The sequence below is a fragment of the Salmo salar genome, chromosome ssa15 (assembly GCF_905237065.1).
Source record: "Salmo salar chromosome ssa15, Ssal_v3.1, whole genome shotgun sequence".
In the NCBI taxonomy this organism is placed as follows: Eukaryota; Metazoa; Chordata; class Actinopteri; order Salmoniformes; family Salmonidae; genus Salmo; species Salmo salar.
Genome location: NC_059456.1, coordinates 54,635,764 through 54,659,916, shown reverse-complemented (window position 1 = coordinate 54,659,916; position 24,153 = coordinate 54,635,764). Strand labels below are relative to the sequence as shown.

Here is a 24,153-nt window from a genome sequence, read left to right as displayed (position 1 = left end):
TTCAGAAATTACTATGAGCCCACCCTCCCCATTTAATGCGCCACCGGCCGCCTGCGCTACTTGTACACATATACCCCAATTACCTCATAACCCTGAACAGCAACTCAGTACTGGATGCCCATGTATATAGCCAAGTTATCTTTGCTCATTGTGTAATTATTATTTTTGTTATCCTTCTATGATTTTTCTAAAACTAAAGGCCTCTAGTGGATGTAAATTCATAACAAAAACCCAACATTATTTCTCTAATAAAGCACTCATACTAGTACCTACCAGTATGTCCATCGCAAGGTATAAAAGACAGAAACTCCTACAATAGTACATTTTTAAATAATTTTATTCATTTCATCCCAGTTAGCTTGCATTGTATTGTCCTGACAGAGTATCAAGGGTGTGACATGAGTGACCCTCAATTCCAGTCACCCATAGCACTCTTTAGGGCATGCATTATGACTCCATATGTAGTCCATACACCTAGGTAGGGGTAAGAGTCTCAAAAGTTATTTATTTTACTTAACGAACTCAGACAGTGCTTGAGTCTATGTTTTCCAGGGATATATCATGGTACACCATTTAGGAAATATAGACTGTTACATCTTCAATGTGCATTTAAACAACAAAAGACTGTGCAAACAAAATACATCCGGTAGGAAAAATGAGTTGCAATGCAGCAGGGAAACTGTGCCATGTGAAACAATCTTGGTCTTCTATTGCATTAATCAGAGTGAGGTATGAAGAGATTCAAACAAGTGGCAGTCAGACTAGTTAATTCATACAACTTCCCCATCAAGGCTTTCTGATGATGTGTAGCGCAAGCACCGTTAATTGCCTTCAAATCAGCTATGGAGTGAGTTATGTGGATTAGATCTAGCCAGTACAAAGGGTTACCTATATACCCCTCCGTAATGGTGAACATTGAGCTCACAACTCACCCATACATTTTAAAAGGTGATGCTGAAAGCAAAAACAAAACAAAAAAGAAAGTGTATTCAACAGGTCATTAAAGCAATATTAAATGAATCTGTTCAGATTTAGGCACCCTTAGCAACACTTCATTATCTGGTCATCCAATAACGACACTTCATTAATGGCATAGCTCAGGGCAGTCCTAATACAAAATCAGTTTGCACGAGTTTGTGTTCAAATGCACCGTTGAATAAAAAAATAATACACATCAAATTTAAAATAAAATAAAAAATAAAAAATAAAAATCACCTGAGCAAGAGAGTTTGTCACTGTCCCAAATTAACTTGTTCTATTGAAAATCTATTGTGAATTGTAGCCACTGCCATTGAAAATTATATTAGTAATGTAACAAAAATAACACTGCCATTGAAAATTATATTAGTAATGTAACAAAAATAACACTGCTATTGTAAAATGCTGGCTTATTTCATATGCGGACAACCATAATGCAGATGCAAAAAAAGAAATAATCTAGTGTGGCAAATCATTATCCGCATAAAACTACACATTACTTAAATTAAACCAGCAAGCCGAAGGCAAACTGGGCTGTTATCAGTCATGAACTGTAATACGTGTGCACAGATGTCACCAATAAGAAAAGCTCAATCTGGAAAAGCTAATATACAGTATATTTTACCTTGGATTTGTATTTAGCAAATCGGCATAATAAAATATAAACCTCAAAATAAATTCCTTGAGTAGGCATTCATTTCTAAGTGAAGACATGTGAATGTGAATTCCTTCATAAAATTGCAACTGAGGTGCATATCCCACAGTGATTCAACTGAAGTCCTAATAACAAACACCAGATGCCATTTTTGGCAAAACACCCTCCTCCTTACAGTTAAAACAAACAGCTGCGAGAACACATCTGGACACAGCTTGAATATTGCTTCAGTGGACAGAGTGGACGTCAGTTCAGGAAGGGGTTGTCAATATCTGGCCATGCTACAAAAGGACAGAAGGGCTTTTTAAAATCCCCAATGTGATCCCAATCACAAAACCTAATCCCTAATGTAGAAGCAACACCGGGCGAGTAACGCTTGCAGAATGTATACGCTTTTAATTTAAATGAAAACAGGCGTAAGAACGGCAGCTTTGTTAAAGGCTTGGTTCCATTTTCAAGATTGTGCTCCAGTGTGAGCTGCATTAGGATAAAGTGGCTCACGTTGGCAAAAAGTTACTCTTCCAGTGTAGCAGGTGAAAAAAAAAAAAACTGTTTTTCTCAGCGTCTAGTGTAGCTCCTATGTAACAAACTAAAAAAGGTGTACACTTGCTCATAAATTCTGCCTATAATCATTGCCGCTTCTGTCCTGTCTAGCATGCTTATCTAGAGACAACCTTCGGAGGCAGATAGTTGCTCAGGAAGAGCTGAGGCCTGAGTCGGACTCTGTACTGCCGTTGTGAACCTTGGAGGCGGCAGCGGCGGCGCAGACAGGCGCCTGGCAGGGGATGGAGTAGCAGGAACACACAAAGCTCTTGAGAGTCTCCTGCAGAGTGTGCTGCTCCTCTACTTTGAAGATGTCGGCCTGCTCAACCTGGTCGTCACAGATCCTGTAGTGAAACACAGAAAGGAGCAGAAAAAAAAAGAGAAAAGGAGGACAAAACATCTGTTATAGGAGCCAAAGATAAAGTCAAGATAAAGTCAAGACAGAATTACTGCCGCAGGTACACAATCCTAGTTCAGGATTTAACAGGGAACAAGGAAGTTCAAAACACTGTTGAGGTTAATAAGGATTGGAATCTGGTTCCTCAGTGGCTACGTAATGGGTTCCTCAGTGTCTACATGAAGTGCTAATCTACATGATCAATAGCATGTCAACATAACCTTAAAATCTAACTCACATTACATGATCAGCTACTGTACAATGTTGTAGCACAAAGCAGGAGGGATTAGCTGCTAGTAATAATCTCAGTGCACACACCCATGGATCAGATTTCAGCTCATTGTAAAAACAGGTTCTTACAGCCACACTGCCTGCCTACCTGACATTCCAAAAAAAAAAAAGTGTGTGCTGTATAGACCATGCACATAACATAAGCCTTTGTCTGGAAATGGTCAATACTAAAAGTGATAAAGCAGAAAACAAAATTGATACAAGCATGAATATATAAAAAAAGGGGCAAACTTTATCCGTTACCAAGAGAGTTCACCTATATTATTCGTAGCAGTCTATTTACCGCCACAAACCGATGCTGGCAGTAAGACAGCACTCAACGAGTTGTATAAGGCCATAAGCAAACAAGAAAATGTTCATCCAGAAGCAGCGGTCCTAGTGGCCAGGGACTTTGATGCAGGGAAACAAATACGTTTTACCTCATTTCTACCAGCATGTCACATGTGCAACCCCCCCCCAAAAATGATAAAAAATATATTAAAATAAACTCTAGATCATCTTTACTCCACACACACAGAGACACATACAAAGCTCTCCCTCCATTTGGCAAATCTGACCATAATTCTATCCTCCTGATTCCCGCTTACAAGCAAAAACTAAAGCAGGAAGTACCAGTGACTTGTTAAATATGGAAGGGGTCAGATGACGTGGATGCTACGCTACAGGACTGTTCTGCTAGCACAGACCGGAATATGTTCTGGGATTCATCCAATGGCATTGAGGAGTATACCACCTTAGTCACCAGTTTCACCAATAAGTGCATCGACAACATTGTCCCCTACGTGCATATCCCAACCAAAAGCCATGGATTACAGGCAACATCCGCACCGAGCTAAAGGCTAGAGCTGCCGCTGTCAAGGAGTGGGACACTAATCCAGACGCTTATAAGAAATCCCCCTACGCCCTCAGGCGAACCATCAAACAGGCAAAGCTTCAATAAAGGACGAAGATTGAATCCGACTACACTGGCTGTGAAGCTTGTCAGATGTAGCAGGGCTTGAAAACTATTACGGACTACAAAGAAAAACCCAGCCACGAGCTTCCCAGTGATGCAAGCCTGCCAGACAAGCTAAATGCCTTTTATGCTCACTTAGAGGCAAGCAACACTTAAGCATGCATGAGAACACCAGCTGTTCCAAACGACTGTGATCACTCTACGTAGCCGATCTGAGCAAGACCTTTAAACAGGTCAACATTCACAAAGCCACGGGGCCAGACGGATTACCAGGACATGTACTCAAAGCATGTGCGGATCAACTGGCAAGTGTCTTCACTGACATTTTCAACCTCTCCCTGACAGAGTCTGTAATACCTACATGGTTCAAACAGACCACCATAGTATCTGTACCCAAGAAAGTGAAGGCAGCCTGCCTAAATAACTATCGCCCCGTAGCACTCACGTGCTTTGAAAAGCTGGTCATCATGCCGGGAAACCCACTCCAATTTGCATACCGCCCCAACAGATCCACAGATGACGCAACCTCAATTGCACTCCACACTGCCCTTTCCCACCTGGACAAAAGGAATACCCATGTGAGAATGCTGTTCATTGACTACAGCTCAGTGATCAACACCATAGTGCCCACAAAGCTCATTACTTAGCTAAGGACCCTAGGAATAAACACCTCATCTGGAACTTGATCCTGGACTTCCTGACGGGCCACCCCCAGGTGGCAAAGGTAGGCAACAACGCATCTGCCACGCTGATCCTCAACACTAGGGCCCATCAGGGGTGGGTGCTTAGTCCCATCCTGTACTCCCTGTTCACTCACAACTACATGGCCAAGCACGACTCCAACACCATTAAGTTTGCTGACGACACAACAGTGGTAGGCCTGATCACCAACAACGATGACACAGCCTATAGGGAGGAGGTCAGAGACCTGGCAGAGTGGCAGTGCCAGAATAACAACCTATCCCTCATTGTGAGCAAGACAAAGGAGCTGATCGTGGACTATAGGAAAAGGAGGGCAGAACAGGCCCCCATTAACATCAACGGGGCTGAAGTGGAACGGGTCAAGAATTAAGTTTCTTGGTGTCCACATCACCAACTAACTATCATGGTCCAAACACACCAAGACAGTCGTGAAGAGGGCACAACAACACCTTTTCCCCCTCAGGAGACTGAAAAGATTTGGCATGGGTCCCCAGATCCTCAAAATGTTGTACAGCTGCACCATCGAGAGCATCCTGACCGAATGCATCACCGCCTGGTATGGTAACTGCTCGGCATCTGACCGTAAGGCACTACAGAGGGTAGTGCGTATGGCCCAATACATCACTGGGGCCAAGCTTCCTGACATCCAGGACCTATATACTAGGCGGTGTCAGAGGAAGGCCCCCCAAAAAATAAAAAAAATGTCAAAGACTCCAGTCATCAAAGTCATAGACTTCTCTCTGCTACGGCAGGGCAAGCGTTAACGAAGCGGCAAGTCTAGGACCAAAAGACTTAGTTTCTATGCAATATAAATAGTCCAGTTGGCCATTTGATTAATTGTTCAGCAGACTTAAGACTGCTGAACAATTAATCAAACAGCCACCCGTACTATTTACATTTGTTTATACACTGCTGCTACTACTCGCTGTTTATTATCCATCTATGCATAGTCACTTTACAAAATTACCTCAACTAACCTGTACATTGACCCTGTATATAACCCCATTAATTTTCTTGTGTTACGTTTTGATTAGTTTTTTTTTTAAACTTTAGTTTATTTAGCAAATATATTTTTTAAACTCTATTTATTGAAAGGCATTGTTGGTTTAGGGCTTGTAAGTAAGCACTTCATGATGTATTTGGCGCATGCATTTTATTTGTCAGAGGCGCCAGTTGACCAATCATTGCTTTCCTAATATTTTAATTTAAAGTCTAGTGAAATTTGGCTAGACACTGTCATAAAAAGTGCAAATTATCTCAGGAAAAGCATAACAATGCCAAAATGTGTGGACAACTACCTAGGCTAAGTTAGAAGTCAAATGTCTTGCATCATTGTCATGGAACCCTGCTGGTCTGTTCAAGTTGGTGACCAGACCAGGGACCTTTCATTCAGGCAGTAGTCAGGAGGAACCAATTCGGGGGTGAGTAAATATAAACAGCACCACCAGGAATCAGAGACATTACTGGCGTCAGGAGAACCAGTAGAGTCAATGACATTTTCATTTATTTATTTCACCTTTATTTAACCAGGTAGGCAAGTTGAGAACAAGTTCTCATTTACAATTGCGACCTGGCCAAGATAAAGCAAAGCAGTTCGACAACATACAAAAACACAGAGTTACACATGGAGTAAAACAACATACAATCAATGATGCAGTAGAATAAAAAAATAAAAAAATAAGACTATATACAATGTGAGCAAATGATGTGAGATAAGGGAGGTAAAGGCAAAAAAATGCCATGGTATTGGCCACCAGATTTAACATACTCTAAAAGAAAGACACCTTTATCAGCTGCAGGTAGAAATTGCCCTCTCAACCACAGATCTAGGGTCAGATTACATTACTCCCAATTCTTACTTTAATCATAAGGGTTGAAAGAATATCTGACCATGTATCAGAGGGTAGGGGCAAGTTCTACCAACTCCAAGTTGTCATGACAACACACAGGGTACTGGAGAAAAGATCTCTGGTCCATTCCAATGATCAGACACAGCTGGAAGAAATACGGACCGCCGAAAACCAGGAATCCACTGAATGACTTAACCAAACACGTAGGCCATAGTTCAAATGTGTGTCGTTTCCGTAAAAGATGCCTATAGTGCTGAAGCAGGAGAAAACCAGTTCTATCTGAGGTCAGGTCACATGATGTGTCTGTTCATTGAATGAAGCCCCTCTCTGACCCAGCCATCTCCATTTTACAGAATGTAACAAATGTATTTTCTTCTGGTTTCTAATTACATAACTATCACTTTCATTATCTACAGTGGCGGAAGACCAAGTGATTCAATAATAGCCTACTGTGCGTTTTTAGGTTATGTAACCTCTTAACTGATACAGACTGACTGATTGGGTTTACGCTACACTGACTGAAGCGCTGATGTGTGTGTGTGTGTGTGTGTGTGTGTGTCAGTGAGATTGTGAAACAATGCTGACAGAAGTCCAATCAAGAACTTTGAGCAACAGTATGAGAGACTGTGTATTACAGGCTGTTGATAGTGTGTTTAGAATAAATAGGGAAAAAAAAGGTGCTCACAAAGGAGACTTGTGTACATGTCCCGTGTGGCTCAGTTGGTAAAGCATTGCACTTGCAGCACCAGGGTTGTGGGTTCAATTCCCATGGGGGACCAGTACGAAAATGTATGCATATGTAAGTTGCTCAGGATAAGATCCTGCAAAAATAACCTTTTGAATAGATTGCTGCTACTGTTATACAGAATGGGGTGGTTTCCATTAAACCTAGTCCTGGACAACAACAAAAAACCAAGATCAAATCTCCATCGAAAGTGCCTTTTATTCTAGGAATATGCTTAATCTGTGTCCAGGAAACCGCCCTTAAATGAGCCAAAATGGATTTACCTGTTCAGCCAGATGTTTACCTGTCATAGATGAGGCCGTCGATGCCCTGCTCCCGTAGCTTGGTCCTGTTGTCGTGATCGTTGTTGAGGTCTCCCCAGCAGAACACCACCAGGCCTTTAGATTGGGCCTCTCGGATGTGCTCCAGGTTCTGAAGCAGCTCCTCTGTGTGGGCACTGACACCCTAGATAGGCAGACGTCAGAGTGTCGACTGATCAGCTACATTAGTACAGAGACTAAGTCAATTAACAACTGAACGCTAAATCCCAGTTCCACCACTCACCAGGATGTTTTCGCTCTGCGCGAAGCTCATGGCTATCTGTGTGGTCCGACAGCGGATGTCCATGAGCTCAGGATAGGTCTCAGAGATGCCCTGGGTCAGGAACAAGATAGGGTACTTGTTCTGCTTCTGACGAACCCTGGGGGAGAATACAACATTTATGGTTACACTTACACTTCACCCTGTGGAACGGTCGTTAAGACACTAACAGCTTACAGACAATTAAGGTCACAGTTATGAAAACTTAGGACACTAAAGAGGCCTTTCTACTGACTCTGGAAAAACACCAAAAGAAAGATGCCCAGGGTCCCTGTTCATCTGCGTGAACGTGCCTTAGGCATGCTGCAAGGAGGCATGAGAACTGCAGATGTGGCCATGGCAATAAATTACAATGTCCATACCGTGAGACGCCTAAGATAGCGTTACGGGGAGACAGGACAGACAGCTGATCTTCCTCGCAGTGGCAGACCACGTGTAACAACACCTGCACAGGATCGGTACATCCGAACATCACACCTGCGGGACAGGTACAGGATGGCAACAACAACTGCTCGAGTTACACCAATCCCTCCATCAGTGCTCAGACTGTCCGCAATAGGCTGAGAGAGGCTGGACTGAGGGCTTGTAGGCCTGTTGTAAGGCAGGGCCTCACCAGACATCACCGGCAACAACGTCACCTATGGGCACAAACCCACCCTCGCTGGACCAGACAGGACTGGCAAAAACTGCTCTTCACTGACGAGTCGCGGTTTTGTCTCACCAGGGGTGATGGTCGGAGTCGCCTTTATCGTGAAAGGAATGAGTGTTACACCGAGGCCTGTACTCTGGAGCGGGATCGATTTGGAGGTGGAGGGTCCGTCATGGTCTGGGGCGGTGTGTCACAGCATCATTGGACTGAGCTTGTCGTCATTGCAGGAAATCTCAACGCTGTGCGTTACAGGAAAGACATCCTCCTCCCTCATGTGGTACCCTTCCTGCAGACTCATCCTGACATGACCCTCCAGCATGACAATGCCACCAGCCATACTGCTAGTTCTGTGCGTGATTTCCTGAAAGACAGGAATGTCAGTGTTCTGCCATGGCCAGTGAAGAGCCCGGATCTCAATCCCATTGAGCACGTCTGGGACCTGATGGATCGGAGGGTGAGGGCTAGGGCCATTCCCCCCAGAAATGTCTGGGAACTTGCAGGTGCCTTGGTGGAGGAGTAGGGTAACATCTCACAGCAAGAACTGGCAAATCTGGTACAGTCCATGAGGAGGAGATGCACTGCAGTACTTAATGCAGCTGGTGGCCACACCAGACACTGACTGTTACTTTTGATTTTGACCCCCCCTTTGTTCAAGGAACACATTATTCAATTTCTGTTAGTCACATGTCTGTGGAACTTGTTCAGTTTGTCTCAGTTGTTGAATCTTATGTTCATACAAATATTTACACATGTTAAGTTTGCTGAAAATAAACGCAGCTGACAGTGAGAGGACATTTCTTTTTTTGCTGAGTTTGTTTATATATTCTTATTCCATCCCTTTACTTAGATGTGTGTATTAGGTAGTTGTGGAATCGTTAGATATTGCTGTACTGTCGGAACTAGAAGCACAAGCATTTCACTACACTCGCAACATCTGCACGTGACCAATAAAATGTTAATTTGATAAAGCCTTTATAACAGGCACATAAAACATTTGTCATAGGCAGTCCCACATTCAAATTACAACTGTGCAAACTAGGCTTCGGTTCAGCAGGCTAACACGATTTCTGGATAAATAAATCAGAGCAAGTTTAGTCTCATTCAGTAGTTTACCTGACGAAGTACAATCCTGTACATTTTTTGTTTAAGTATTATTTATATTCCTAAAACAAATTGAAAATGACACTGTTGCTGCTTCCGGTTGTCTTGGATTTCTGCCCAGTGTCAAAACAATATGCTGAAATAGGTCGTTATAATTTGAAGACCTAAATATAAAATGTATGTGTGGAGTATCAAAAGTGTTCAGGTAACTTGTATTTTGCTAAATACCATAACACTGCACACGCACCAAAATTTAACAAGCATCCACTCGAGCTGAAATTGATTAGCTAGTTTTAACTGTAATCCATAGCGCTAGCCAGCCACTTATATACAGAGAGCGCCGCAAGTTTCACATGCTATTTGGGTTGCTAATTGATCGCACTGGTGTGAGCTGCACATTCTACCTGGACACCTGAATCAAAACATCCTATTTTTTTGCAACCATGAATTTGTTAAACAGTAAAGTGCATTATCCTCATGCCCTGCCGCTGTGCCTGCCTTCTGTAATGAGCGAGCCACTCACACTGTCTCCCCCCTTGTGTGCCCCTAGAAGATTTCAAAATTCAATTTTAAGAAGAAAAATTGCTCATCAGCCATCGCAAGTGCACTAAGCCTCAATGCAAAGTTGTTTTTAGGACATTGCATTTTCTGTTAGATTAATACATAGCTACTAGCAGTAGATGTTATATTTACAGTTAGCGATCTAGCTAATGTGTTTTGAGTTTCTACTTCCTCAGGTGGTGAATTGGCACCAATTGAATTAGACCTATATATAATACTAGTGCACATAAAAATTGTGCCTTATTGTCAACCCATAATTCATGACAATCACTGGATTAGGATGCATATCAAAATATTTTTAATCATGTATTCCTACTTGGACATGTTAGATGTAACAACTTACTTATTGAATACCATCTCAATAGTCTATTACACGTGTTAAAGCATTGTGAAATGACTTTGTAAGAGGACTCAAATTTATTGTATTGTGGGACGCTGCACAATTTTTGGGGGGAGGGTGCCACCAACTGAAAAGGTCAGTGGAGCCCTGCAGACACTTGTAGAATCTATGCCAATGGGCATTGAAGCTGTTGGTGGGTGGCCAAACGCCCTATTAAGAAACTGGTGTTTCCTTTTATTTTGGCATTTACCTGTATGTTGACACTCACACTACTTTAACAATTTAGATGAACCTTTTATCCTCAATGACAATTTAACCGGGCGTTCAAGACTAGAGCTTCCATAGTGACTGCGCAGCAGGCTGAAAGTTCGACGCCCAGAGTAGTGCTTACATGGTGCAGACGTCAGGGTCGAAGCAGGAGAAGACGATGCGTCTCTTGCCGGCTCTCTGCAGCACACAGCTCAGTATGATGTCCAGGAACAGGTTCATGTTGAAGTAGGAAGAGAGGTTTCCTTCCCACGAACCATCCTGTTGAAGACAATACCACAATGTTCCAATGTGAGAAGGGTTGTTACCATCTGACCATGTTTGGATTTACAAAAGTACAAAGCTTTCCTATTTCCCTTTGAACCACGAGCCCCAACCCTAAAAGAACAAATAGCTGTCTGAGATGGCAATTTGTTTTGAAAAATCAAAAATGACCTGCATATTATGCGAGAGCTTGCAAATTTGACCAATCAGCACATCTCCGCATAAGAGTCAAATCATCGCATAAAACAAACCTGTCGCTGCAGTACAAAGAGGGCTTGCAATGTCAACCAATCAACGCACATTTACTGTATAATATGGTTCAATCAAGCCACACGTCAAACTTCTTCCCTCGGCGCATTTTCGCGACAAATTGCTCAAATTCAGCACCTATTGCCTTGCAAAAATGTCAGAATTGCCGCAGCAAATATCAAGCAAAATTCCCTTTAGAAATCCAGGAGATACTGAAATAGGTTATAGGTCGGTTCAGATAGGACAAATGTGGCTGTATTTTCTGGCATGGCCAACTAATGACGTCCCATCTTCTCATTACCTTCATCTGACAAATCCACTTCAGCTCGATGTTGAAGCCCACATTTTCAGGCACTGCATGGAAGATCTGGAACATGACATAGGAAAGCAGTTGTAATAGAACACAGAACCTCAAGGGTGGGATAAGCTAGTCCACACGTTCAGTAACCTCGCAAGTGGCGAGGTCGACTAGGAGGTCTTTTACCTGTGAGAATGAAGGGAAGGGCTGGTGTTCATCAACCTCTTCCTCGTCGTCGTCGTCTAAGAAACAAAGCGGGAGTAAACCACACACACACACCTATACACAGCACCTGCTCTGTTGGTTCACGTTCAACTGCTTTACACAATGACGCAAGCAGAGGACATAGGTTTGTTCTTCATACCAATTGGAATTATTGTCGGTTTATCTATAACTTCTCAAACAACTACGGCTTTGCAAGAGTAGAGGAGGATGAAAGGATTGTTTGCCTTAAGGATAAATAATTTAGGTAGTTAATGAAATGGAAGATAATATACCTTTGTGGTCGTTCACCTTCAAGGCAGAAGCATGGCCCAGCTGTAGATCAAACACAAAAGTCATCCTTCATATCACGTCACTTCGGCCTATTCTTAAAATAATGACAAACCACAGACTACATAAGACTAAAATCATATCAAGAAATCCACATACTGTCTTCAACAGGACTCTTCATATGAACTGTTCAACAATTGGCTTCTGAGTGTATTCACTAGTAAAGGAGAAGCCAGTAGCTAGCAGAGCTTTTACCTTCAGCTGCTGCAGCTGGTCGTATGTGAGATCTTTGACCGGAACTTCAAACAGCTCCAAAGAGTGCTTGTCTCCTTTCTGACAGGAGGAAGACAGGAAAAAGTAAAGCAGGGATGCTGTACAGCAGGGTTTCCCCAAACTCGGTCCTGCGGGCCGTCCCTGGGTACACGTTCTGGTTTTTGCCCTAACGCTACACAGCTGACTCAAATAATGAGTTAGTTATTTGAATCAGCTGTGTAGCACCAGGACTAAAAAAACATGCACCCAGTGGGGGGGGATTGCAGGCTTGAGTTTGGGAAACCCTGCTGTACAGAGTGCATTGGGTGGTATTGTTGAAACAGAAAAACTGGATTTGTTCTGTTGTCGTTGACCTTCTTAGTGGAGATGCAACAGGTGAGATCGTGGTACACGATGGGGACACAGTCCTTGGAGAGATGGACGTCAAACTCCACATAGGCAGCCCCCTGCAGAAACACACATGCAGTCAACTCTGATGCGACCACAGATCAGAGACACATTTAGAGGGTCAAGAGGAAAACGTGTTTCTTTTTCCGTTTTTTATTTTTTAACTCCACGTGGGAATACTCACATGATTGGCAGCACTTTTGAACGAAGCAATGGTGTTCTCCCTGACTTTGGTATGTCTGAAAAACAAAACCAGACATTTTTAGGCCAAAACCAAAGACAAACAGAGACATCCAAATCACAATGTACAGTATAACAGATACAGACGTAATCTTGTGAAGTATGAAGTGTATGATCAGACTACTAGTTAATGACCTGCACGCTAACACACACACACACACACAACTCCTAACTGAGATTCAGAGGCACGTCTTTGCTGTTCGTTGACCGTGACTTCCTCTGTTGACGCGCACGCTGACCAGCAACTTTGAAGTCATACGGGACAGAACAATTGCGTTCAAACATTCAATAAACAAAGTATGAAAGGGTCTTTGTGTTCTCATGAGTAGGCCCTTCCTAGAGTCCTGCTTTAACACACGTACACATTTAAGAATTTCTAATACTCTATTATGTAAGGCTTGTGCGTGTTTCTCTCACTTGGCTGCGTGTGTGCTGCCGGCCCCTCTGTGGCCAACGTCCAGGGGGGCACTCCTCTTCCTCCAGTACTTGGTGAAGGAGGAGCTCATGTCACACTGCAGTCCCTCAATAGGACGGATCACCAGGTAGTCCACTGGAATAGAAAAATACATTGTTTAAAAAAAAAAAAAAAGGTGAAGTGTACTCATTCATTTACTTTAATCTAAGCTTTATTTTTACCAGGGAAACATCTTATCTAACCCTCTGGCCCCAAGTCATCTCAAGTCAGCCAACCCTTTATTTATGTTCTAGTTCCTGTTTTCCCATCTTGTTTGACAGTTACACGCTAAAGGGAAAGTTGATTGCTTATGTCGGGAAAAGGTCTGCGGGAGGAACTATATGCGCCGACTTACAATACTCTAATTCCACGTCTGGTAAAATTTCAAAGACCTGTCAGCCAATACAGGCTGCATCCTAGTTATTGATTTGTTTAGTACATCCTCTGTCACTCTTAGGGAAATATAGAAGTTCAATAAGTCCCGTATCCGAACCAAGTTTTGTGCAAATTCCCCATTGATATCAATACCTGATTTACATGGGTGTATCTCAAGCAACTTAGTTGAAATGTTCTATGCTTTTACCAGACTACTTGTTGCGGAGGGGTAGGGTTGCTCACCTCTGACTTTGCCCAGGGTCTGTCTGGAGTTGCGTTTCATGATGGGCAAAGTGACCACACCCGTGTCCTTGCCACTCTCCACAAAGAATGAGGAGAGGAGGCAGGCCGTACCCGCCGTCCCTGGGTGGGCGTCCCCTGGCATCACATGCTCGCCCATGTCCTCCTGTAGAGGGGAGGAAAGGGTTAATACACTCACTATCGTACACATACAGCGCCAGATGCTCACTTCTTGGTACAATAGTGGTTTGGGAGCACACCTACAAATCAAAATGTGGTTTACACAGATTTGCAAATGGTAAATCGCAGATGCAACGAAATGTTTGCGTTTCCAGCTCCAACATTGCAGTAATACCTAGCAACACAAATCAAAAATGTAAAATAAGTATCCGAACGAGTGATAGATATACATAAAGGGGATAGACAGTGTAAAAATAAAGTGTGTACAGAAGTTACATAGGATGAGCCAAGACTAGAATTCATCACACAGACAGGCTGTCCCTGAAAACAAAATTATAATCTTGGTTGACTGAAAAGTCTGTTATTTCAACCTTTTTTTCTTATGTGCATTTTTCCATATAGACACACCCTGTGTGTTCTAATACAATCAACTAAACTCGGCAAAAAAAGAAACGTCCTCAGTCAACAGTGTTTATTTTCAGAAAACTTAACATCTGTAAATATTCGTATGAATATAAGATTCAGACATAAACTGAACAAGTTCCACAGACATGTGACTAACATAAACGGAATAATGTGTCCCTCAAAGGGGAGGGACAAAATCAAAAGTAACAGTCAGTATCTGGTGTGGCCACCAGCTGCATTAAGTACTGCAGTGCATCCCCCCCTCATGGACTGCACCAGATTTGCCTGTTCTTGCTGTGAGATGTTACCCCACTCTTCCAAGGCACCTGCAAGTTCCCTGACATTTCTGGGGGGGTAATGGCCCTAGCTCTTACCCTCTGATCCAACAGGTCCCAGACGTGCTCAATGGGATTGAGATCCGGGCTCTTCACAGGCCATGGCAGAACCCTGACATTCCTGTCGTGCAGGAAATCACGCACAGGACGAGCAGTATGGCTGGTGGCATTGTCATGCTGGAGGGTCATGTCAGGATGAGCCTGCAGGAAGGGTACCACATCAGGGATGTCTTCCCTGTAATGCACAGTGTTGAGATTGCCTGCAATGACAACAAGCTCAGTCCGATGATGCTGTGACACACCGCCCCAGACCATGACGGACCCTCCACCTCCAAATCGATCCCGCTGCAGAGTACAGGCCTCGGTGTAACACTCATCCAACCATCACCCCTGGTGAGACAAAACCGCGACTCATCAGTGAAGAGCAGTTTTTGCCAGTCCTGTCTGGTCCAGCGATGGTGGGTTTGGGCCCATAGGCCACGTTGTTGCCGGTGATGTCTGGTGAGGCCCTGCCTTACAACCGGTCTACAAGCCTTCAGTCCTGCCTCTCTCAGTCTATTGCAGACAGTCTGAGCACTGATGGAGGGATTGTGCGTTCCTGGTGTAACACGGGCAGTTGTTGTTGCCATCCTGTACCTGTCCCGCAGGTGTGATGTTCGGATGTACCGATCCTGTGCAGGTGTTGTTACACGTGGTCTGCTACTGCGAGGACGATCAGCTGTCCATCCTGTCTCCCTGTAGCGCTGTCTTAGGCGTCTCACGGTACGAGCATTGAAATGTATTGCCCTGGCCACATCTGCAGTCCTCATGCCTCCTTGCAGCATGCCTAAGGCACGTTCACGCTGATGAGCAGGGACCCTTGAGAGAGTCTGTTTCTCAAACTAGACACTAATGTACTTTTCCTCTTGCTCAGTTGTGCACCGGGGCCTCCCACTCCTCTTTCTATTCTGGTTAGAGACAGTTTGCGCTGTTCTGTGAAGGGAGTAGTACACAGCGTTGTACGAGATCTTCAGTTTCTTGGAAATTTCTTGCATGGAATAGTCGTCATTTTTCAGAACAAGAATAGACTGACGAGTTTCAGAAGTTCATTGTTTCTGGCCGTTAAGATTCTGTAATTGAACCCACAAATGCTGATGCTCCAGACACTCAACTAGTCTAAAGGCGGACAGTTTTATTGCTTCTTTAAAATCAGTACAACAGTTTTCAGCTGTGCTAACATAATTGCAAAAGGGTTTTCTAATGATCAATTAGCCTTTTAAAATGATAAACTTGGATTAGCTAACACAACGTGCCATTGAAACACAGGAGTGATGGTTGCTGATAATGTAGATATTCCATTAACAATCTGCCGTTTCCAGCTACAATAGTCATTTACAACATTAACAATGTCGACACTGCATTTGTGATCAATTTGATGTTATTTTACATGGGGAAAATGTTTTAAATTATAATACATTTTCTTTCAAAAACATTTCTAAGTGACCCCAAACTTTTGAATGGTAATATTTTTTTTATATAATTACACACAGTAAAATAGTATGTAAACATTACAAGCAGTTGTTTCCGTAGTGCGCATAATAGTCAACTGGCGAATATATTGATCCTGCTGTGAACTGTACCTCAAAGAAGTCGAAGGTGAGTTCTAGGTTGTCGGGCTCCATGGTGTGGATGATGTACTCTGTCCACTGTGAGGCCTCCAGGGCATAGCCACACTCAGGCTGGGAGTGGCGGGACTTGTACCCATCTTCACTGATCATACTGGTCTCCAGCGTGGTGGTCATCTTGTGCCACGACGCTGCACTCTGCGCCGGCTCTTCATCTTCATCATCCTCCTCTACACCCTCAAGCGTCAGCTTGATCCTGGGGACAGATGGGAAAGGTCACAGGTCAAGAGAGGTCAAAAGGGGAGAGGGTCTGAAAAAGCCTGACTATGACTGATAGACTAGTGTATTTACAGCTGTATATTTCATCCACAAAGGTGTAGCTATTTATTTTAAAGCGATACTTGGTTTGATCCCATAAGTTAGTTTGGGATCATTTCTATGGGCATTTGCGTAAATTCTTAAATTGAATAGGAGCCACGTCTCTTCCTCTCACCTGAAGCGAGACTTCTTGTATTTCTTCTTGGTGATGGATACGGGAGACGTCTTGGAGAAGTGCAGACGCAGACGGATCTCTGTCTGGCACGTCAGCCACCCAGAGTCCATACACACGGAGCCGTCTGCAGAGAGGAGTTGCAGGGAAACGTGTGGTAAGCATTCGGGCACAAAATGGCTACCGTTGAATCACCCAGGTGAGTAACAGTACATATTGGTGGTGGATGAGGTTAGCTATCTGCAAAACAACGCAAAGCACTTTGAGAAAAGAGCTATAGGGAATAAAAGTAATTGTTCAAACACTGAGTCAACTGTAGGATGGGGAGACAGTCAAATTCACATCAATCAGTATGTTCTACTACCAGATAACTAAACGTCTGTAATGGGGAAGTGTTTTACATGTAATCTGCGGAGAGTTAAGTTCCAAAGGATTCATACCTCAGGTACTTAGTATAGGCTCCTACAGTATTTTCTTTAAGTACTTAGTCTGTGATTAGCAGTTTATGAGCCCTTAGTTAATCTTCATCTTGTTTTTAGGACCCGATCCCAACATAATGTAGGCCTTTCCTACGCACTTCTCAGTATTCAGACTCAGTAATCAGACTTACCTTATTTAGTCGCACACTGACTATATGTCATTCAACAGCGGAAAACCCTCCCACTTGCAGGGCCAACTGATTCTCATGGAGTTTTTCGGTTCAATAGGGTATTCAGTACATTTATCTTAAGCTATCCCTTTAAATACGGTGCACATTTGATTCAAATTTTGTCGACGTAGTCAATAGAAAACGGGGTCAGAATATAGGGATTAATGAAAGAAATCCACTATGCTTATTCATCTACGTTTCAGCACCAAATGGTCAATTTTATTTTATAAATACTGTGATTTTGTTGATAATTTACACACATTTTAGGATTAGGAGCGCATGTATGAATCATAAAAAAATTAAAAGGCTCTCCAAACAGCTATGCATGTAATACTGTATATTGATGAATTTCTTTAAAAATGACAGTGGTTTGATTCATCCTGAAAGTTGTCCTGTTCCAAGTTCTATCCATGAAATACTGGAAGGTGGAAATAAGCATAATGGGCGTTGAAGAATAATCCTATCAATCATGGAACTGTGACAGAGGTCCAGTCCGTGCGAACCGCCCGTAAACCGTGCGCCAGGCTCCAGGTTTAACCTACTACGTGTGGACTGAGTTCCACAATGATTCTAATAGGCTACATGTCCCAAATTATTGCACAACGTTAGTCTAATATGATCCACTAATATTAGCCACCCGCAGGAATAATTTACGAGGATGTGACAGAGGATATAAAGGTCAACGGAATTGAATTATGCAAAAAACAAATGTGGGTATTACTGACGGTGGCTCCAGATAGTGATACAAGTTGTAAAATTAAACAGGCCGGGTTTTAGAAAACATTCTAAAGTGCATACAGCAACTCGGCAGGTTCAGCGCTACAGAAAAAGCCTATAGCTTGGGTCTGCAAATTTTATCCACACAAATTATAAAGGGAACATGAGAGCACAGCTATTTTGATCCTATTTCACTACACAATACATGTCACATTGATATGATTTTCAGTTTGCATCCATATGGCTGGTTTCACATTAGTCTCCAAAGATCATAAGGAAAAAATAAATAAATCTAAAAACAATTGCCATGTGTATTTTACAATCCCCTTCTCCAAAGGGATTACTCATTTACAGTTGATGGAGAATGGTGGCACTTCTATCAGAAAAAAATGGTGACGCTTTTCCCACTTGGAACCGGTAGGTTTGCGAGACCATATTCATTGTTTCCTTGTGCGTAAAGGTGGTGGAATTAAAAAGGTCAGAATATGACGCTCTGGTAGACACCGCGCACCCCTTCATTTATTCGAGCGCCACCTCAAACAAATAGTGGGTGAATAGCATGCTATTCTCATGCTTACGTTCAAGGTCAGACTACGCATAAAGAGAAAAGCACATCAAAAGGAATAATGTTTCATTTACGCGTGCTTAACTCTGGTCGGGATCTGGGTCTTAGTGCATAACAAAGGACTACCCTGGGGTCTTTGCATTCAATGTCAAATTGGCTTTTTCCTAGTTCACCTGTGCAATGGGGTGAAGAAGAGATTGCAATTATATGTTACCATTACACGGCCAATGTATTTTCCATACAACAGCGAGACATAATGATTATTTCCCTAAATGGATTAATCAAGACGTGATGTAATTGACTTACTGTGGAATCCAAATTGGCCGTCGTCAATATCAAGGTGCGATTCTGCAAGATAATAAACAGGCATGAGGCCTTTTACAAACAAACCATTTCTCTCATTTCAACCACGATACACAACATACCAAACACCCAACAACAGCACAAAAAGGTTTGTTTTAAACATTGTTGTCCAAAAAGTGTCAGGTGGAAGGATTTAGGAAAAAAATTAAAAAAAAAATGGTTTATTCAATTGTTTACTATTCAGCTGATTTTGAATGATCTTTGTCGGAGTTTGTTTTGTCTGAGTTTGAGTGGTCACATCGACTAGCGTTTCCTCCGCTCTAGAACACTCTAGTTAAAAACAACACAATGTAGCCTCCAATCCCCTTGCCTCAGCAAAGCATAGATAGTGTACATTCCCCCAAACCAAGCCGGGTATTGTTCTGGTGTATATACCTGTGGGGTTCATCAGACGTGGCTGCTGATGGGTCTCCCACTTAGTGACTATCACCTGACAGGGACCACCTGCACTCTGCAATGCCAATGTTTAGTACAGCGTTAAGACTTCCCAAATGCACTCAACGTTCACTTTGGGCTCAAAGGTATAAAATCACCAATTAGCAAGCCACTATTGGTTGAAATCTGAAAAAGGGATTCATTAGTCGGTAGGTGGAAAAACTTGAGCATCATCTCTTCATCTACGCTAAAACATTTAACCGTCTTGGGAGATTTTGTATGTTTTTATTTATTTTAATTAGCAAAGTTGATCTGCTACAGTATTTGGTATTAAGGGTTAGATCTGCCATTAATGGTGCAAAGTAAACAAAGCCTTTAAATGACAAACTGTAAAAACAATCAAAACTGTACGTGGTGATGGTTTTAGACCCCAGAGACGTGAAACGCATCATTACAACTGGCCCATCTGAATGTGTGGGCTCTACCCACGAGTCAAGATTGTATGCTCTTTGACGAGTTAGTAATGCCGTTTGTCCGCTGGCAGTAGTTCAGAGCAGGCGGAGAGACGGCACAGTTCAAATGAGTTTGTTTTGCCTCGTTTCAACGTCGCATCACGGGTGTGATAGTGTTGCTTCATAAGCTGCTGTCTGTAGGACTGACGCGCTCTCTCTGTATGAGGAAAAGCTTTTTTTTTAAATGGTGTAATTTGAACGTCCAAGACGGCCGTATAAGAGAACGTTACATACTGACATTAATAATTGGAGTGGTGAAGAACACGCTGTGTGTGTTCCAACTTCCAAGTCTATCCTAGCGCATCATTAAATAACATGGGGGGAGAGGCTCACGTCCCATGCCCAAATCCAACCTCAGCTAGAGCCAGCTGGCAGAGCTCCAGGCATGGACACTCTCCTCTGAGCATTATGGAAAAACTGCACTGAGGTGAGCTAGAGGGGGATCAACACAGATGTGGGGAAAGAGAGCTAAATAACCCATGAATGATCTTAAAAACTGCTGTAGCGTAGCTAATCTAATGCTTTCTAATGTTATGGTACTAGAATTTGAATAGGCCATACACAATCAAATAGGTAATTTCTTTAATATGTCCGATTACTTCACATGCTGACCGTACATAAAAAGATGAGCTCACCTTTGACTCCAGGAAGTGGCCTTTGAAGTAACGATAGGTTGAAACAGCACCTCTGGGCACACTGACGGTCCTCTTCCACAATGTCCTGGGGAAGGAACATAATATTTACTTTTTACATTTTAGTCATTTAGCAGACGCTCTTATCCAGAGCGACTTACAGTGGGGAGTGCATACATTTTCATACTGGTCCCCCATGGGAATCGAACCCACAACCCTGGAGTTGCAAGCGCCATGCTCTTACCATCTGAGCTACACAATGTTGAATTACTTAAACACAGGGAAACTGTTGAGATCATAGCATATTCAGAAGTTTAGTGATATTTACCCATCGTGTTCAACCAGTTGTAGTGTCACAGCTCTTTGATGGCACCAGCCTCCTAAAGCTTCACAGCTACCAACCACAGCTATCACCTCACCTAGTCATACAGCATATTATTACGTTCAATTAAATGAGTCATAACTGTACACACTCACCCCACACACTCTCTCTCTCTCTCTCTCTCTCATCAGGCTCTAATGATCAAGTGCTTTTCAGCTAAACTCTCGTGGACAAACTACGTAAATCGAGCATCTGACCAAATTACTCAAGATTTTAGTTTCCGGGTCAGCTAACTGAGATGAACTAAAAGCTGACATTCCTGACTGTCTGGTTCGCTGTCAATCTTTCTGTCTAAAGTTGTCTTGAATTGAATAGTCTTCTTGTTTCAGATGAGTCTGCTGCCCTGCAGTAGGGGTTGGTCTTACCTGGGGATGTGTCTCCCCTAACTGCCAAAGTCACTTGAGTTGTCTCCATAGTTGACACAGGCACAAACAAGGACAATTGCAGGCGCAATCAAGCTGGAAAACCAGGAACTTAATGGTAAAACAGGCATAAATTTAGGCATAGATTTAGTGGATTAACAAAGCTGTGCTGGGTAGTAGAACCTCTATGACTGGACCAGAATATGGCCTTGGATACTCAACATCTCCTGTAAAGCCAGATTCTGGTTCAATCCGACTATCAACACAACCACTCGGGCTAGCTAGTTAGCTACTAAGATAACAGATCAAAAGTTAGTATTAGAGCATCCCCAAGACTGATGTATCTATAGAACACGCCCGTTTGTAGTGCTAAAATGAAAACGAGTTAGCCCCATGGCTTGTTGGTGCAGTGCAGGGGAAATAAAATGTGGGTTTTTGGATAAATGCGGAAAATAAGGTCTGAGGTTAACACAGGTTTAGTAGATGTTATACGTTTTTTTTTCCTTCTATGACATAACCAGTCAATTCACATTACCTTTAGCAAATGTTTAAACATTGATGAAATCAAAAACGAGCACATACAGTTCCCCATAGGCTTTGACCAATACACAAAATCACTGGCTTTGACCAACGAGCCACGGCAGAGTTAGTGCACACAAAGACTCCACTACTGTTACTCTGTCCGACCAGACAGCCCAATTCCGGATTTGTTAACAAAACAGACACTACTGTAGCTAGCCATGCAAACCAGCTGTTTACCGTAAATGACTTAACTAGTTACTCCTTTTGCGCCAACCCGGGCAGGCAGCTAACATCGCCAGTTACGTTACCTAACTACTAACGTTAACGCGCTAGCCATTGTAGCACAACAACATCGACTTTACTTTTTCTAGCTACAAAACTGAAATAACCATTATAACTTAGCAATATCGTAAAATAAAAAATAAATCACAGAAGGTATCAATTTACCTTAATTCATCAGCAGACAGCTCTTGCTCGATGTGGTAGATTTGTCATATTTGTTGACAACGTTTGTAGCTACTGCGACGCAGCCTTCTGGTCGCCAGCGTGACATGAGCAGCATTAGCGGTGAGCAAAGATCGTTGAATAGCCTTCAAAATAAAAGTCAAACAAACGGATCCAAATAGTGGAATTATGCAATAATTGGACTAGGGCTGTTCAATGTCGGTACTGGAGGGCCGAAACACTTGTCGTTCTTTTTCAAATTAGGGACTAATTCAGACCTGAGACACCAGGGTAGGGCTATTAACTACCAAGTAGAAACAAAAAACAGAAGTGTTTTGGCCTTACAGGACCAATATTGAACAGCCCTGGACTAGATCAGGGTTTCCCAAACTCGGTCCTGGGGCCCACCCTGGGTACACGTTTTGTTTTTTTACCCTAGCACTACACAGCTGTTTCAAATAATCAACTCATCATCAAACTTTGATTAGTCATTGCAAGATGATCTACAACCAATGATCCATATAAAACCTATATTGCCGATGCTATATGTATGGTCTTTGAAGCCACCGGACGGCCATATTGGCACTCCCTAGTAGGAGCAGTTCTCCTTAGGAATGAATGGAATTCTACAGTATTTCATTTAAATGTTTCAAGGACAAAATCACATTTATTTAAGCATTTTTGTTGTTGTAGTGGTGACTGTCACATTAGTATTCTCAACAAAAAAAAACGTTAAGTATTTTTTTCTATATTTAGCTCACATAATATAATTTATAATTATGCATTAAAGTGTCTGTAATAGAATAAACATGTCAAAAACGAATGCAGACATTAATTAATGCATTTCTATAGCTTCCAAAATATGTTTGACAATTGAGGAGCGGTGCCGAGATGGCTGTGCGGTGGCTGCCTGGTCACATCACAGGCCATAGCCTGGTGCACCTCGGTTCAGACAAATCGAACTCGTCCATTTGTCCTGCCATAATGATCAGATAGAGATCAATAAACAAAAATGGAATGTGCTTGCTTTGCTTGAGTTTCCATTTGATTACAGCTATCACTGAAATGTAAAAGCAGGAAATACTAAATAAAGATTAAACGAAGACTGCTTACTTAGGCCATTCATTTACATTGACATTTACATTTACGTCATTTAGCAGACGCTCTTATCCAGAGCGACTTACAAATTGGTGCATTCATCTTATGATATCCAGTGGAACAACCACTTTACAATAGCACATCTATATATTTTTTTTGGGGGGGGAGGGTAGAAGGATTACTTTATCATATCCCAGGTATTCCTTAAAGAGGTGGGGTTTCAGGTGTCTCCAGAAGGTGGTGATTGGCTCCGCTGTCCTGGCGTCGTGAGGGAGCTTGTTCCACCATTGGGGTGCCAGAGCAGCGAACAGTTTTGACTCAATATATAACTGATAGGCCTGATATTACTGATCAGTATCTCTCAAATGTTGCCCACTGGGTATATCAAATGTCCTACTGAATAGCCATGAGGCAGTTAAGAGTAAGTCAATTATTTATTTACAGTCCCACTAATGAGAGTGTGCCTATCTCTGCCTGAAGTAGAGAGGGATCAGGTGCTTCAGCTATAGCCTATCTATAGCCTATAGGTCAAGCTCAAGTGTCCGTTTACTCGGATTATTACAGGGTCACCAAAACAAGCATCTCATGTTCACTAACATGTCCTGTACTGTGCTACCTGTTGTTGTGTTTGTC

General features: G+C 42.6%; 1 protein-coding gene across 7 annotated transcripts; it reads right to left on the bottom strand.

Annotated features, from left to right (window-relative positions):
• Positions 1–319: 319 nt before the first annotated feature.
• On the bottom strand, positions 320–22,553 carry LOC106571744 (glycerophosphocholine phosphodiesterase GPCPD1). Of its 7 annotated transcripts, XM_014145148.2 has the most exons (20): positions 22,426–22,553; positions 21,460–21,552; positions 21,041–21,131; positions 20,716–20,800; positions 19,569–19,644; positions 19,137–19,178; positions 16,903–17,026; positions 16,425–16,665; positions 13,889–14,051; positions 13,234–13,366; positions 12,761–12,815; positions 12,543–12,635; positions 12,172–12,249; positions 11,922–11,961; positions 11,611–11,666; positions 11,428–11,493; positions 10,738–10,874; positions 7,660–7,795; positions 7,400–7,560; positions 320–2,520 (listed from the first exon to the last, which is right to left on the bottom strand). In XM_014145148.2, exons 2-20 carry the CDS (start codon positions 21,506–21,508, stop codon positions 2,328–2,330), a joined length of 2,019 nt encoding a protein of 672 aa, XP_014000623.1. In that variant the 5' UTR covers positions 21,509–21,552; positions 22,426–22,553; the 3' UTR covers positions 320–2,327. The 7 variants fall into 7 exon arrangements, with proteins under 7 accessions (XP_014000623.1, XP_045551834.1, XP_014000622.1 ...); XM_045695878.1 differs by lacking the exon at positions 21,460–21,552; XM_014145147.2 differs by having other exon boundaries at positions 21,460–22,552.
• Between the last annotated feature and the right edge of the window lie 1,600 nt (positions 22,554–24,153).